General features: G+C 26.8%; 1 protein-coding gene across 1 annotated transcript; it reads right to left on the bottom strand.

The window, feature by feature from the left end:
• Positions 1 to 323: 323 nt before the first annotated feature.
• Positions 324 to 9,239, bottom strand: LOC107451063 (ben). The gene is made up of 2 exons (XM_016067047.3): positions 9,126 to 9,239; positions 324 to 2,288 (listed from the first exon to the last, which is right to left on the bottom strand). Exon 2 carries the CDS (start codon positions 2,286 to 2,288, stop codon positions 1,074 to 1,076), a length of 1,215 nt encoding a protein of 404 aa, XP_015922533.1. The 5' UTR covers positions 9,126 to 9,239; the 3' UTR covers positions 324 to 1,073.
• Between the last annotated feature and the right edge of the window lie 5,505 nt (positions 9,240 to 14,744).

Raw genomic sequence — 14,744 nt, forward strand, 5'->3', positions numbered from 1 at the left:
TGAAGATGAAGTAAACACAAAACCGCATTCGTCGACGCCTGCGTCTATTAGGAACATTATGACTTTTACACCGGCAATTTATTTCTGCAGATTTTTTTTCTTCCAATTATTAAAGCAAGTTTTGCATCACTTTTAAAATATATAAAGTATTTTTTAATATATTTCACTAAATAGTGTTGTCAATTAAAACCAGGGTTTTTTTCAATCACACATAACTGGCCAGCTATATTCCAAGTCAAAATTCCTAGAAGGTTGGATACAGTATATCAACTGTAAACGATGAGCACGTGAAGACTGTACTAGTAGCATTGCCGAAGAACATGATCAAAGTTTTATTTGTGGTTTCTGATCTTTAATCTTATCAACTTACTTAATTTGCGATATATTCTAAATATATTCCTTTAGCTCCTTGATTTTTAAAACGATGTATGTTTCTCCGGGTTAATGGATCGCGTAAAATATTTTTCAGAGGGGTAAATATATATTCAGTAGGATAAATAGCTTTAAATTAATATTTCAATAAGAAAAAAAAGTTGTTGTTTTTTTCAATATTTCTATACATTCCCAGTTTCATCGGATGAGAGTTGGATAAAACGAGTTTCACTGTATTTCAAGAAATTATGAATATATCCTCCAAAATAAAGTTTTTTTTTTAAACATTAAATAATTTTTGTTTCAGGAGCTAAAATGGCTATTTTATCATTCAAATAAAAATTCAAGCAATTTTATTCGCGGATTGCTTTAGAAACGAAACATTATGTTGGACCAGGTTTCGTTCAACTCTTCTCTACTCTATTAAAAAAAAAAATTAAATCCATATTATTATTGCACAAATTGCCGCAAATTTAATATGGTAATAAGTTGATCCACATTCGTGAACTTTTTAAAGTCTATCACACGATACTGGTTAAATTTAAACATAATTTTAGTTTTACTCTACACCTCATAAAAGTTGTATCAACTTCGAACAGTATTATTCTCTAAAGTACCGCTATTATAGTTCAACCTTGAGCAGATGTTCTTGAGAGTCTATATTTCATACTTTATTTTTAAACAAAATATGTAAATATATTTCAAATCCCAGTAAACAAATTTCTACATTTCTGAAATAAAAAATGAAGACAAACTGCTATGATATTGAACAATTTCAAATTATGACATTCATAATTTGCTTTAGATGAACTGAGACTTCGCTGTGATTTCTCCTCATAAAGAGATTTTAATACTAAAGCAGAACAAGTTCGATTAGAATCATATATGACAGTAAATTCTGATAGATTTTTTGACAAATCATGCAAACACCAACTGTTTCCAAGATATAAATCATATTCTTCTGGTTCTAACACATCCCATAACCACGAAATGGTACAATCACAGTTGACAAAATTGCAGCAATATGATACATTAATGTGCCGTGTAAAAGCTATTGGAGATAATAATCCCCAAGAATTAACATCTATTTTTTCAATGACGTTATTTTCAAATATTACACGCTTATTCACAATTAAACCCAAAAGTCCTTCTGGCTTCATTGTTACAATTCGATTTCGATCAAAGTTAAATACTTCAATGTCATCCCCAATGAATGTACCACCTTCTAGATAATTGAATCCACAACCAGAAATGCTAAGTTCTTTAACTACATTTAAATTGAAAGAACCATTGTTAGTTTGATTAAGATTATTAGAGAAAATTTCTATAGTACTGGAGTTTTTTATTAAAATGGCTTCGTTCTCCAAAAGACCAAGATTTGAAAAATTTATTTCAAAATATGAAATATTGTACAAAAGAAAGGATTTTGCCTGAATTTGTTCGAAATGACAGTTGCTTATTACGAAGTTTTTGGCATTTGAAAAATGCTCAAATGAATTTGAAGGTATTAAGTCAGATGAAATGTGTCTTAAATTAATTGTGCCGACGTTAACTTCTGTGAAACTGTTGGCTTGCAGATGGAAGTCAGAAATATTAACGAAAATTAAAAAATCCATATAGGTTATTGCAACAAACGCATAAGGCATGATGTAAAGATGATTAATATTGAGAAACTCCAGAGTGCTCAATTCCATGTTGGTCAAAGCATTGAAAGGAACTATAACAAAATCACATCCTGTTATTGATATTTCATTCACATCTTCTAATATTACAGTATTGACAGTGAAATTTTGATAATTATCACAAACGCATTCCATGTGATTATTACTGACTGAGCATAATTCATCACTTTCAAAAGAGGAAGTTGATTCTATTACATTTATTAGAATTATAAGACAAAACAATCCAAGTTCCATCTGAAAAATAAAAAGTATAGTTGAATTTTGTTACCAGGTTATTAATAAGAGGTTTTTGGTTTTAAAACCAACTACATTCAAATTTTTTCGAAATTAAATATTTTCAGCATTTCGTGAACTCACTTTATTCACTTATTTTTTTTAATTCTGTTACCTTTAAGATCTTTTTTCCATATCAAGTAAGTTTTTTTAGCCTATATAAGCAAAATTTAACTTATTATTAAGTTTTTTGGCAGCTTTTAATCCTATATAAAGTTTTACTACTATTATCACTTATTTTTTAAAGTCAAATCAGTTCTTTTTTTTTAGCTTATATAAGTGTAATTTAATTTATTATCAAGTTTTTTGGCAGCTTTAATCCTATATAATTTTTTACTTCAATAATCACTTATTTTTTTATTCTTCGTTTTTAGCCTATATAAGTACAATTCTATTAATTATCAATTAAGTTCTTTTCGGCTTTTTCTTAATTTTATTTATCCTATAGTTAAAAACTTATATGTTTTATATTAAATTATAGTTATTAACTTCGATGAATTATCTAATCTCTTTTATCAAAAACAACTTCTACTCTTTTTTTTTATTCATTTGTTTCCAAATTTTGCCTTTACAAAATAACTTTTTACCACAGTTATACATTTTACTTTAAGTTTCTGTGTAAAAAAACATGTATAATTCTTAAAAAATAATTTTTAAAAAAATTAAAAAAATTTTTTTAACGAAGTTCATTATGTTTATTACATTTAAGTAACAAAGTTTTACACCAAAATGAGAATCATTGCTTTTTTTTCTTCTTCTAGATCGATCTAAAATATTTTGCTTTAAATTTCTAGTTTAAGATAGAAAATATCTTAACATAGTCATAGAGAACCAAAAATACCCAAATACTTTTTTTTATTTTTTTTTCTCCCTCGCAAAATTCCTGAAAATGGAGCAAGAATTAATTTTAAAATCAAACACCTCATAGATATAAAAAAATATAAATATATGGACACAAGATGTGTTGTGCAGTTACGGTGGTATTAAAAAATGTTTGTAGATAACTTTTTTTACGATCTTATTAGTTTGTTATACAAAAGTTGATCAAAATTTTATCAAATTTTTATCACCTCATTTACAGAACTCTGTTTTCTATTAAAAATGCATAATTTCTATCTAAATTATTTTAGCTGAGTTAGTTTAATAGTTTAAAAATACTATTTAAATTCCTTCACTATTTCTTTCAAAGAATACCTTAAAGGTTCAAAAAAAAAATCTTTAAAAAAGAACTAATTCAAAAATAAATTTTCAAGAAAATAATTTCTTTTTATTTAGATTTTATATTGTGTTTTCAAGCAATTTAAAATTTGCATCAAGGGTCGTTGTTAATTAACGTTGGAATAAAAAAACATTTTTGCATCATTTGTTAAATTCTTTGAATTACAAGTAATAAAAATAATCATATTAATTTAATAATTTTCATCCATATTTTTTTTGCATTATTGTTAGTTAGTTTATTTATTATTAGTAAAGATTTCAAAAAATATGTAAACAAATGTTAAAAAAATGGCAAATTTTTTTAAATAATTTCCATTGACAAAATTCATTCAGAAAATTAGAAACCATATATGAATAATAGTTTTCTTCTTCTCATCTAAAAATAAGATGATTTTAACTAATTGGGCTAAAGGTAGCTTAGACAAAAACTACACTAGACCATCGTAATAAAAGTTTTTTCCTTTTTTAAATATTTTGGAACCATAATATTAGTTGGAAAAATCACACTTTTCAAGTAGAATGACTTAAGTTAGAACTACTAAATTAACAAAATATTTTCTTTAAAAAAAAGAAATAACCTTTATAGTTTCTTACAAAAGGCAGACCAAAATACATATTTGTTCTTATCGTGACATTTTTCAGTAAAATGAAAAAATCTCGCGTTCAGACTCATATGCATTTAAGAAATGGTGCATTGTATAGAAATTGAACAATCTAAACAATGTTTGATGAAAAAACTGAGTTCTTAAATACACATTTTAGTCGTTAGAATTTTATTTAAATAATAAAATATTTTATTAATTAAGTAGTTGTAACTTCTGAAAAGCACATCTTTATATGATTTCATTGAAGTTTAAATATCTTATGCTGCTTTCCATTTCATAACATGGTGGTCTTGGCTCCTAGAAGCTTTTGACTTTTACAGATTCCCGTATTCTGAAGTTATTTCAGGTAATTGTAAAAAGGGGATTAAATTTTTTTTCTATTTCTCATTACGAATGCTAATAAATAGCCATTGATATTAATGAAGACAATGGAATCAAACAACCAGTTGAACTCTTTTCATAATAATTAGGGTATAAGGTGTTCCACAAAGGTCAAGGTTTTTAAAATCTTTATCAAAAATGAAAGCCAAAAAGTAAACATATTGTGGTTCACAAATTTGTATTTAACCCGGGAAGAAACAAAAATATTTTCAAAATCTGACAAATCACAGTATAAGAAGGCGAGGTCAATAAACAATAAAACAGGTTTTATTGCGAGAAGAAACAGAGAGTTATGGAAAAACGACTAATAGAAGCACCTTTTTATTTATAACTTCAAATAACCTGTTTTTTTTTTTTTTTTTTTTTTTTTTTTTTTTTTTTTTTTTTTTTTTTTTNATTTTTTTTTTTTTTTTTTTTTTTTTTTTTTTTTTTTTGTTTATTACATTTTCTATCTTCTACAGTGGTAGTTAATTAAATTTCAATGGCTTTTCTTTTATTGGTTTTTTCCTTAGTAAAACATTAATTTGCGACCCCCGATTTGCCTACTTTAGTTTTCAATTCTGATAAGGATTCTAAAAATACGTATTAAAGTCGGTCTCTGAGAAGATCTTTTACAAAGTTTTATGAAGAATATTTTTGCATTTCAACATGCTTTAAAACAGAATGTTTCCTTTATAGCTTTAAGGTCACCTTGTACACTTTTCCAATTTCCACCCCTTTGACAGCTGTATTCTAAATATGTAATACAAAATAAGCGCAAGAATTGCATTGGAATGACTGTAGATTTCTTACTGCAAAAAAGTTGAAAGTGGTTATGCTGCGCAAAACACAAATGACATTTATTTCTCGAGGGAACTAAAGCAAATAGTGTCAAAAATTGTCAAGTAAAACAAACAAAAGGAACATTATATAGGAAAAAAAAAAACAGTAGGATGTTCCGCACTCGTGAAAACCATAATAACCTGATCTGGGCGAACCCAAGAGGGAAAAAAATCCACAAAAACCTTTCAAGTTTCTTTATTGCATCATTACAAAAAGAAATTAGAAAGAAAAAAAAAAGATAAATAGGGAAAAAAAGTAATTTTGCAAAAGAGGCAGATTTCAAGAATAAATTTTCATAAAGTAAGTCCTCTCTTATTATTTAAATCTTTATTGTATCTTTATTTTGCACGTATGAGGTATTCATAATCTAAATCCAGTGTCGCTTACTAATAGTAATTTTGAATTAAATAATTATTTAAATTTTATGACTTATCGTGGCCACGTTTTAAACAATAAATTTCATTTAAATTGCTTATCTGACTAACTAATTTTATTTAATTAATGATCGACACTGCTCATGATATGATAGCTAGGGTAAAAAAAAGCGATATTTATCATTTATTTATTTTTGAAATTTTATTATATTTTTTGCTTATTTTCCGAAATTTATTTTTAATATGATGTTATGCAAACTATATTTAAACGCTTTTCTCAAAATAGACACCTGTTTTCATATTTTTATTTTAGAGAAGTTTTGTAATGCGAAATGCCAAATAAAATTTTTTTTTCAATTTATTTCATCTATCTGTTTTGATTTAAACATGAAAGCAAATTTAAAAAATAGATCTCAATTCAGTTAAAAAAAATTTTAAATTAATATAAAACTTTAACTAATCCAAATTTTATGATATATAGGGAACTTTCAAACTTTTTTCTTTAAAAGATTCGGTGCATCAATTTGAAGCAGTATTTTTAAATTTTACTTATGTAAATATGTTTGCGAGACAGATCTATTAACGAAGGTTAAATTATCACCCATTCATTACGAAATTTTGAAGAGAAGATGATCGACAGGATATTCTCTTTTTTTAAAACTGGAAAGCCCTCCTAACATCGCACTTAACTTACTTGAGCACCAAATGGAAAACGTATAAGAGGAAGGCTGAGACTTACTTTGAAAAAAGATATATACACCAAGATCTGTGGAAAATGGAACTAAATGATAGAGAAGAGGACGGGGGTGTCTGGAAAAAAGGACTTGAGGCGTTATGTGACATATGGCGCGAAGAGGATAAATAGGTAGGTAAATATTTTTGCAGGGCTTATAATATTTTTTATCTAGACATTGAATATAAGAAAAAAATAATGTTTGTAGATATAAAATAAAACAACATTCCTTTCCTTTTCTTTTAATCAAATACATGTTTTTTATAATCATTAAATTAAAATTGTGTAAAACTATAATTTTAAAAATACTTGTGTTCTGAAAATAGTAATAAAAATGTATTTTTAATATTTAAATTGCTACACAACAATAAGTTACTCCAGCTATGAAATTATTATATTTTAATGCAAAGATCCGCTCAAGTTTGTGCTAGTTAGCAAAAGAAAGAAACAGTATTAAAAGGATTAATTCAAACTGGGAAAACGAGCAATTTTTTTTTTTTTTTTTTTTTTTTTTTGAACAGTGGGTGGAAAGAGAAGCAAGAATTTTAGGCTATACTGGACAGGAAAAGGTTGATAAATGAATTTTCGGCATGATTTCATCTAAATTGGAACAGAATTTGTAGTTAGAATTCATTTATTAAGTAAAATTATTTTCTATGAAATTTATCATGTTTCGTCATAAATTATTCATTTGCCAACACCATTAGCAGTTTGGACATAATGTCGAAACCCGTCACAATCCAACTATTATTTTTATTATTTTTTATAACAAAAGTTCCGTTATTAACCTCACAAAAAATCAAGTGTATATCAAAGAAATTGTGAATGAGCACTTAGCAAAAGCAAAGCATTCCTGCCACAGCCCGTGATCCTCGTGACCAACGGCATGATAGTAACAATTTGATCAACACAACACTCAAGCTGTCTTTACTTTCCAGACAAGCTGGTACCCATCTATCTGAAGCTGGATATGCTTCACGCCGCCACTGGGGACCGAACCTAGGCTCATCACAATGACAGCTCAGTGACTTAACCATTGAGACATCGTTGCACAATTAATACTCAAAAGTAAACAAAAAGTACCTTCTACTCGTGTTATAGGAGTTGTGCTGGACCCTTTTCATATCTAAATTTTGGCTTCGAGTGTTACAGTCAGATTGATAATCTAAAAACAACATTTAAATACTCAAACGCTTTGCAGTATATTTTTTTGTATACTATAAAATTACTTATCGAACCAAATTACACTTATCAGAGTTGTATATGTAAGAGTAAAAATTCACTGTTTTTTTTTAATTCATAACATATAAATTACAACGAATAATAAAATTATAGTGTATTACACTAAAGTAAAAGATTTTTATAGAATATAACATTTCCTATATTTAAAAGATTGCGACATTCCTCTTGCAATATAGGGAATTAAAATTATTAAATATTACGCATGTATTGTACCTCTTAACACGTCCCAAGCTACAACATACTTTATAGTCCTAAAATATTATAAACACATGGTTTAAATAAAATCAAAATTTTGAACAATTTAATAGAGCTATTATAATTTTTTCATCTATTAATTAATTGGAAATCTTATTTTCTAAATCCAAATGAAATTCAATTGAATAGTTTTATAAACTAATGTTCATAAAAAGAATAATTTCGAAGTGTTGAAATTCTTACCAAGATATTAGTTCAATGTTTTTAATGAATAGCAGTGATATAACTTTTGCTTTGCGATTGGTTGAAGTCATATTTACAATTATAAAAAATAATGCAAATGTTGCCTTCATGCTATTAGTAATTATCAGTTTCTTTAGATAGAAGTGTCACCAGGTATGAACCACTGTGAAATATTACACAAAATTTCTATGTACTTCTTACGTTTTTTTAAATAAAATTATAAATCAAAAAAAGACATTATTTATAAAAAAAAAAAAAAAAAAAAAAACATTATGAACTACTTATGGCACCTCGCGCTCTTTTTCATAAGAAACAATAAATTACTAATTCACAACATATTTCCTTTTTTGATGAAATAGGCAACCCATAGTGTTAGACAAATAAATAATAGTTTTGCTTTGATTATTGCTAGTTTTAATTTGAGAAGTATCGCATAAAACTCAATCTAAACTATAAAGTATTTTCCAATAATTTATGAGTTTATAAATTATCTTACGGCATAAATTGAATTAGATAGAATGTGGAATCAGGATTAATAGAATTATATTTTTTAGTCTGAAAAATCAACAATCACTGTAAGAAATTCGGAATAAAATTACGGTAAAAAGTACTGGCATTATGAGTGCAGCACCCGTAAATATTACTGTAAAAATTACAGTATATCAGATTTTTTGTTCCATCAAATTTTACGGTAAAAATGAATTTAACGGTAAAAAGTACTGGTATACTGAGTGCTGGTACTTTTCACCGCAATCTGATGCGAAATTTTTTACAATGTACCTGAAATATTAAATACTTAATCACTAATTCGAATATGAAATATTTAATCACAGTGATTTTATAGCAAATATTACTGTATATCACATTTTGGGTGCCATAAAATTCAACGGTAAAAATGGATTTTACCATAATAAGTACTGGCACTCAGGGTGCCATTATTTTTTTAATAGAATTTTTTACAGAGCACATGATAAAAATATATTACCTTGGGATGATTTTAGAACATCTTTATTGCAGTTGTTTACAATTATTTATTTTCAACTATTTCAAAGGCAATACTCAAAATTTGCAACAACGCATAGTGCACAAAGGAAACTGTAACAGCGGACGTTTCCTATCCTTATCTTATATCCTGAGACAGAAAAAATAATAATAAGTTTTCAATTTACTTTTATCCCTCAATTAGTAAATTTTGTGAAATGCTTAATTGAAGCCATTATTTAAAAAAAATTATTGTATTATGAATGTTACATTTAATTTTTGAAATTTTTGACTATATATATATATNCAGTCATTATATATATATATATATATATAATGATATTTTCTTTAATGCTATGAAGTTCTTCTAAACTGAAAAGACTTCAATTTTATATATATATATAATGTTTTTTTTTAAAAATTATAATGTCAGAAAACAGTGCTACATAAACGGAAAGTTACGATTAATAAAAAAGAAGTTTTTAATTAATTTTATACTTCAATTAGTAAATTTTGTGAAATGGTAACGTATTAAAGGCATTAAAATAAATATATCATTATAAATGTTACAGTTATCATCCTTTTTATAAAAATTTTTAATTACTTTTGACTATTTTTTAATGTATAATATACTCTTCAATGCTGCGAGGTTGTCTTAAATTCGAAGAAAATTAACTATTTTAACATATTTTTTTTATTTTATGCAACATTGTTACATAAAAAAAAAGTAACGAAACAAAATGAACAAGTAGAAGTTAGCGAGTTTATCACCATCTCACTTCCACTGCTTTAAACGTGTGAAATTAGTTAAAGGATTAAACGCTTTGTCAAAAAGGAAACTGTAAGAAGAGCGTTTTTTTCTTCTTTTTTTTTTAATTACTGACTTAATTCAAATGTTCTGTGGACAGTAAGCAATTCATGGATGAAACACTTTTATAAAGAAGAATTGCTATTTCATAAAATTTATTAAAAAATTTTGTATTATTGGCATTCTAAAAAAAAAAAATATTATAATAATTATACGTATCAAAACGTGTAAGTCACATAGAATATGTTTCAGATAAATCAAACAAAGAATATAACTCAGCAAAGAATATAACTCTGGTCATTTGACTGGTCATTCATAAAAAAATTTTGTATTATTGGCATTCTAAAAAAAAAAAATATTATTATGATTATACGTATCAAAACGTGTAAGTCACATAGAATATGTTTCAGATAAATCAAACAAAGAATATAACTCAGCAAAGAATATAACTCTGGTCATTTTCTGTAGAACCCCGAAAAATTATTAGGTTAATTGTAGGGATTTTAAATGAACGTTTATTTTCAAACACTGTTTACCAAAGAATTCCTGTTTTTTTTCTTCTTTGTTATTTATCTTATGTGATTACTTTATAAGAAATAAAAAAAAATTAATAAAATAAAATTGTCAACCTGCATTTTTTATAAATTTATTATTGTCAGAACGGGAAAAAAATACGTTTAGAGTTTAGTACTTTTGTAAAATTTAGTATCTTCTTACTTTTAATGATTGTTATTTTAGAATAAATATAACAATATAACGGTAATAAAAACCATAAAAAAAACCAATTTATCAAATTATTGGTAATTGAAATCTGATCTAATCTTAGCAATTACATGCATCATAAATAGAATTAAATATTAACTTACTCCTAAATAAATAAAACGTTTTGAGTTTTGTTGTTTTTGAATTGGTTAAAAAGCTTCTTTTATAAATTAAATAAATCATTTTACCTACTAAGAGTAACGATTCAAATGTAGAAATGAAATTATTAATATTAATTAGAAAAAAAATACTAATAATAACTTATGAAACTAACAATAATGTATGAAAAAAAGAAATATATATTAAAATAAAAATATACTTAAAAAGCGAGACACCAGACGAAGACAACCGGAAATTTAGAACAAAATTTAAGCCCATCATAGAAGAATTTTCTGACTGAAAATCGAGAAAGTGTTTGATTTGAAAGTCACACCTTTTTTTTTTTTATATACAAACCTGTAAGTTATAACCACTTTTAGAGCACCCTAAATTAATTAAATATATCTTATTTAACCCTAAAATTCAAGGATATTTTCCATGTGAAGCATTTATGACCAAATTCAAATAAGTTATTCTCTATATCTTATGCTACAGTATTTCCTTAAAATGATCTCCCATAGCCATCAATAAAGATAAAGTGATTTGAAGCTGTGGTGTGCCAACCAGGGGGTGGGCAATCACCCCTCTGAAATTTTAGCAAGGAGGCAAATTATTATGCATTTATGCACCTTCTGAAATTTAGACATTAGCTTAAATAAAGTCTAATAAAAAAAAATGTCAACTTTGAAGCTTTGTTCAAATAGAAAACTTAATATTCCTCCTGAGATTTAAGTGAGGGGGTTTATAATGTTTTTCAGCCCTTCTGATATTCAGACATTTGCGACAATAAAATCAAGTAAAATTGGTAATTTTAGAACGAAACAACTTTTGTTTTCATCGGGAACTAAAGCGAAGAAGAGAATAATATGCTTCACCCATTCTGAATTTTTGACATTCGCGAAAATTAAGTCAAGTAAATTTGGTAAAAAAAATAACTTTTTTTAAAAAAATTTAGAAACTGTTTTCTAAACAAAACAGAAAATTTTATTTTCCTGAGAGATGTGTCTGCTCTCTTTTTTGATCAAATTGTGACCAGCACCTTGAAAGGATGCAAAAAAGAAAGCGACAACGGTCCTGATCATATGAAGTAACCGACATAAAACTCTAGCTGACAAAGATCTGACGTATTAATTTAATTTGTCTTTAAATTATAAAATCCTCAGTCTTTTAGAAACTTGTAACTTAGATATGCCTAGAATTACATTTTTTTCACTTGTATTCACCTCACCCCTTCCAGGAATAAAGGCATTGTGTTGGTTTGTCTGTCAAGGTGTTGAAATTACGAACGTCGCTACCGGGGCGAGTAGTACGAACCATACTATAACCATCTAGAAGGTTATGTACGAATCCCCATAATCAAGAAGCCAGAAACCAACATTTTGGGCAAGTTTATTTTCATTTTTTTACCTATCACAAATTTTTATATAAATAAACAAAAATAAAAAATAAATACTAAGTACACCAGAAAAAACGCAATGCATAAAAAAAACTGAACTAGTGTTAAGAAAAAATTGCCATTCTGTTACCCTTCCCTCAAAGAGCCCTACCATTTTTCTCCCTGTTTTTCAATGACAAAATTTTTTTTAACATCCCTCTACTTTCAACAACCGGAACCACTCACAGAGAGCGGACTACTCGCAATTAGCTGCATTATATGGGGAAACGTACTCGGCTTCGTTAAATCGCTACTATCATTTTCATGGCCTTGGGCTTTTTGGACCTCTTTTTAAAATATCAGATATCGACTGAATAATTTCTTTGATGGATACTTATTCATAAATTGTTTCAAGTCAACAGCTATTTAGAATTTTTTTTTTAAAAAAAAAAGGATTTATAAAGTTTAGGAATCTGAATAGGGGAAGACTAGTTAACATTTTCCTTGGTCACACTCACTTCAATTCCAATTTTCTTTTATGTCTGCATAGTTTAAATAAGCAATTTTTAACTCAAACTTCTGACGAGTAAAAATTTTTTGTTGACTTTTATTTTGTTTAAATAATTGTAACGAAAATTACTATTTTTCTCATAAATTTGATAAACTTGCACTTTTTTAAAAAATATTTATCATTCTCTAAATAAATAGTGCCATAAAAAATTCTCATTCTTACTGAAGTTTCTTTTTGTATAGCATGAAAACATAAAATAAATTCTTTTAATTTCCTGGGAGGTTAGGAAATGTTAGCATTAATTACTCACTTATTACATTTATAGTAGTGTGTTTACGTAATGTTATAATTGTTTTACATTTACGTTCGTTTAATAATAATTCTTTTTATACGCTCGTCTATTAAATTCATTTATATAGCACATAAGTAGGGTAAACTAACCAGTGAAGGAACATATAAGCTTCGCTTGTCTTTTAAAAAATCATATTAATTTCAAAATTCGTAATTTCAGTTAAATGACAGTGTCAACATATTTGTTACTAATTGCAAACTATGCAAAAAAATTGTAGAGAACTTACATAATATTGTTTTAAAGTTTTGGAGGTTCAAATAACAAGTAGTAAGAAGACCCAGTGAAGGAACAGCTCTTGCCAGTGAAGGAACACAAAATTGCCCAGTAAAGGAACACTTAATTTTGGTTATTTTTTAATGCTCTTTATGAATTTTTTAGCCATACAAATATAATTTCACAAATAGTCTTGTTTTTATTTAACATACAAGTACTTGTAAAATGCTAACTTTTTCTGTAGTCATGAACTAGAAATTAAAGTGATGTTAAATGCAAAATAAATAAAAAAAATCATTCTTTCTTATAATTTGACAGTCAAATCTAATCATTGTGTCATCCGATGCTGTTTATTATCATTATTATTTTATCACCTTTTTGTTCACTCTTTTTCCTCGTATTTCTTGAAGTTTTTTTTTTCTTTTTTAAGTATTTTTTCTTTTTCTTCTCCATATTCTCTTGTTTTAAATTTTTTTTTTAGATCTTTCAGCCTCTTGAAAGTTTTGCCATTTCTCTGAAGTTAGTGCAAAAGGTAATTTATTCGTTTTTCTTCCTATTTGACCTTTCCTTTAATCATCAATATTTGGCCAATTTTAATGGTTCTTCCAAACTTCTGATTTTTCAGCAACATTTCTAGAATGCCTTTCTCGAAAATAGACGGGGGAAAGGTGTCTTGAAATTTGAGGAAAATTCATCTCTTGTTCAAACAGACTTATATTTAGAGGATCTTTAGAAGTACTGATTTTACTCATGGAATCATTTCTTTTTTCAACTAAGAGAGGATCAGCATGAGGACTCATTTCAAATTCGATATCTAAGATGCATTCACTATCAATACTAGCTTCAGTTCCTAAGTTTCACTTAACCAAGTGGTCTTCTTTTAATACGACTTCTTCCATATTGAAAAAAGTACAGGCTCTTGGACATTTTCGATATTAGACTCTTCAGTCAATGCTGCGTTAAAAATTTGCAACAGATCTTGAGGTATTTCCCTCTCAAGCTTCTGAAGAAATTGAGTATCGTTTCTGTTTAACTCTGTTTTTTGTTGAGGAGCTTGCTTCTAAATTCTAGCATAGTAAATTAGTTTTTATAAATTATATAATCACGTTGCTATCCTATAATGATAGCTCATTAGGAATTCTTGGTGCAAAAGCCAAGCTAAAAAATGTTCTATTCAAATTTTTATGATTAAATGTAATTAGTTTTCAATTTGTAAACATAATTCATTAGGTTACCTAACATTTGATGTAAGTACACACCCCATTAATAAATATAAATTATAATTTTTTCATAAATTAAGCTATTAAATTAACATTTCGAGCTGAAATTATTTCAGGAATTATTCATACAATTTTTAACAAAATTTTGATTGTCCTCTATACAGCAGAATTACTTATCCTAGAGTCATGTAAAATCATATTTAACACATTACTGTTCATTCCCTGGAAGTATTCCCAGTGAAGGAACATGCCTGTTTCTTCAGTGGTTAGAAGTTGTTTTTTT

This window comes from Parasteatoda tepidariorum, chromosome X1 (assembly GCF_043381705.1).
Source record: "Parasteatoda tepidariorum isolate YZ-2023 chromosome X1, CAS_Ptep_4.0, whole genome shotgun sequence".
In the NCBI taxonomy this organism is placed as follows: domain Eukaryota; kingdom Metazoa; phylum Arthropoda; class Arachnida; order Araneae; family Theridiidae; genus Parasteatoda; species Parasteatoda tepidariorum.

What these genes read in the sequence shown, in the direction of transcription:
- LOC107451063 (XM_016067047.3), bottom strand. Translation starts at nt 2,288, where the DNA reads ATGGAACTTGGATTGTTTTGTCTTATAATTCTAATAAATGTAATAGAA.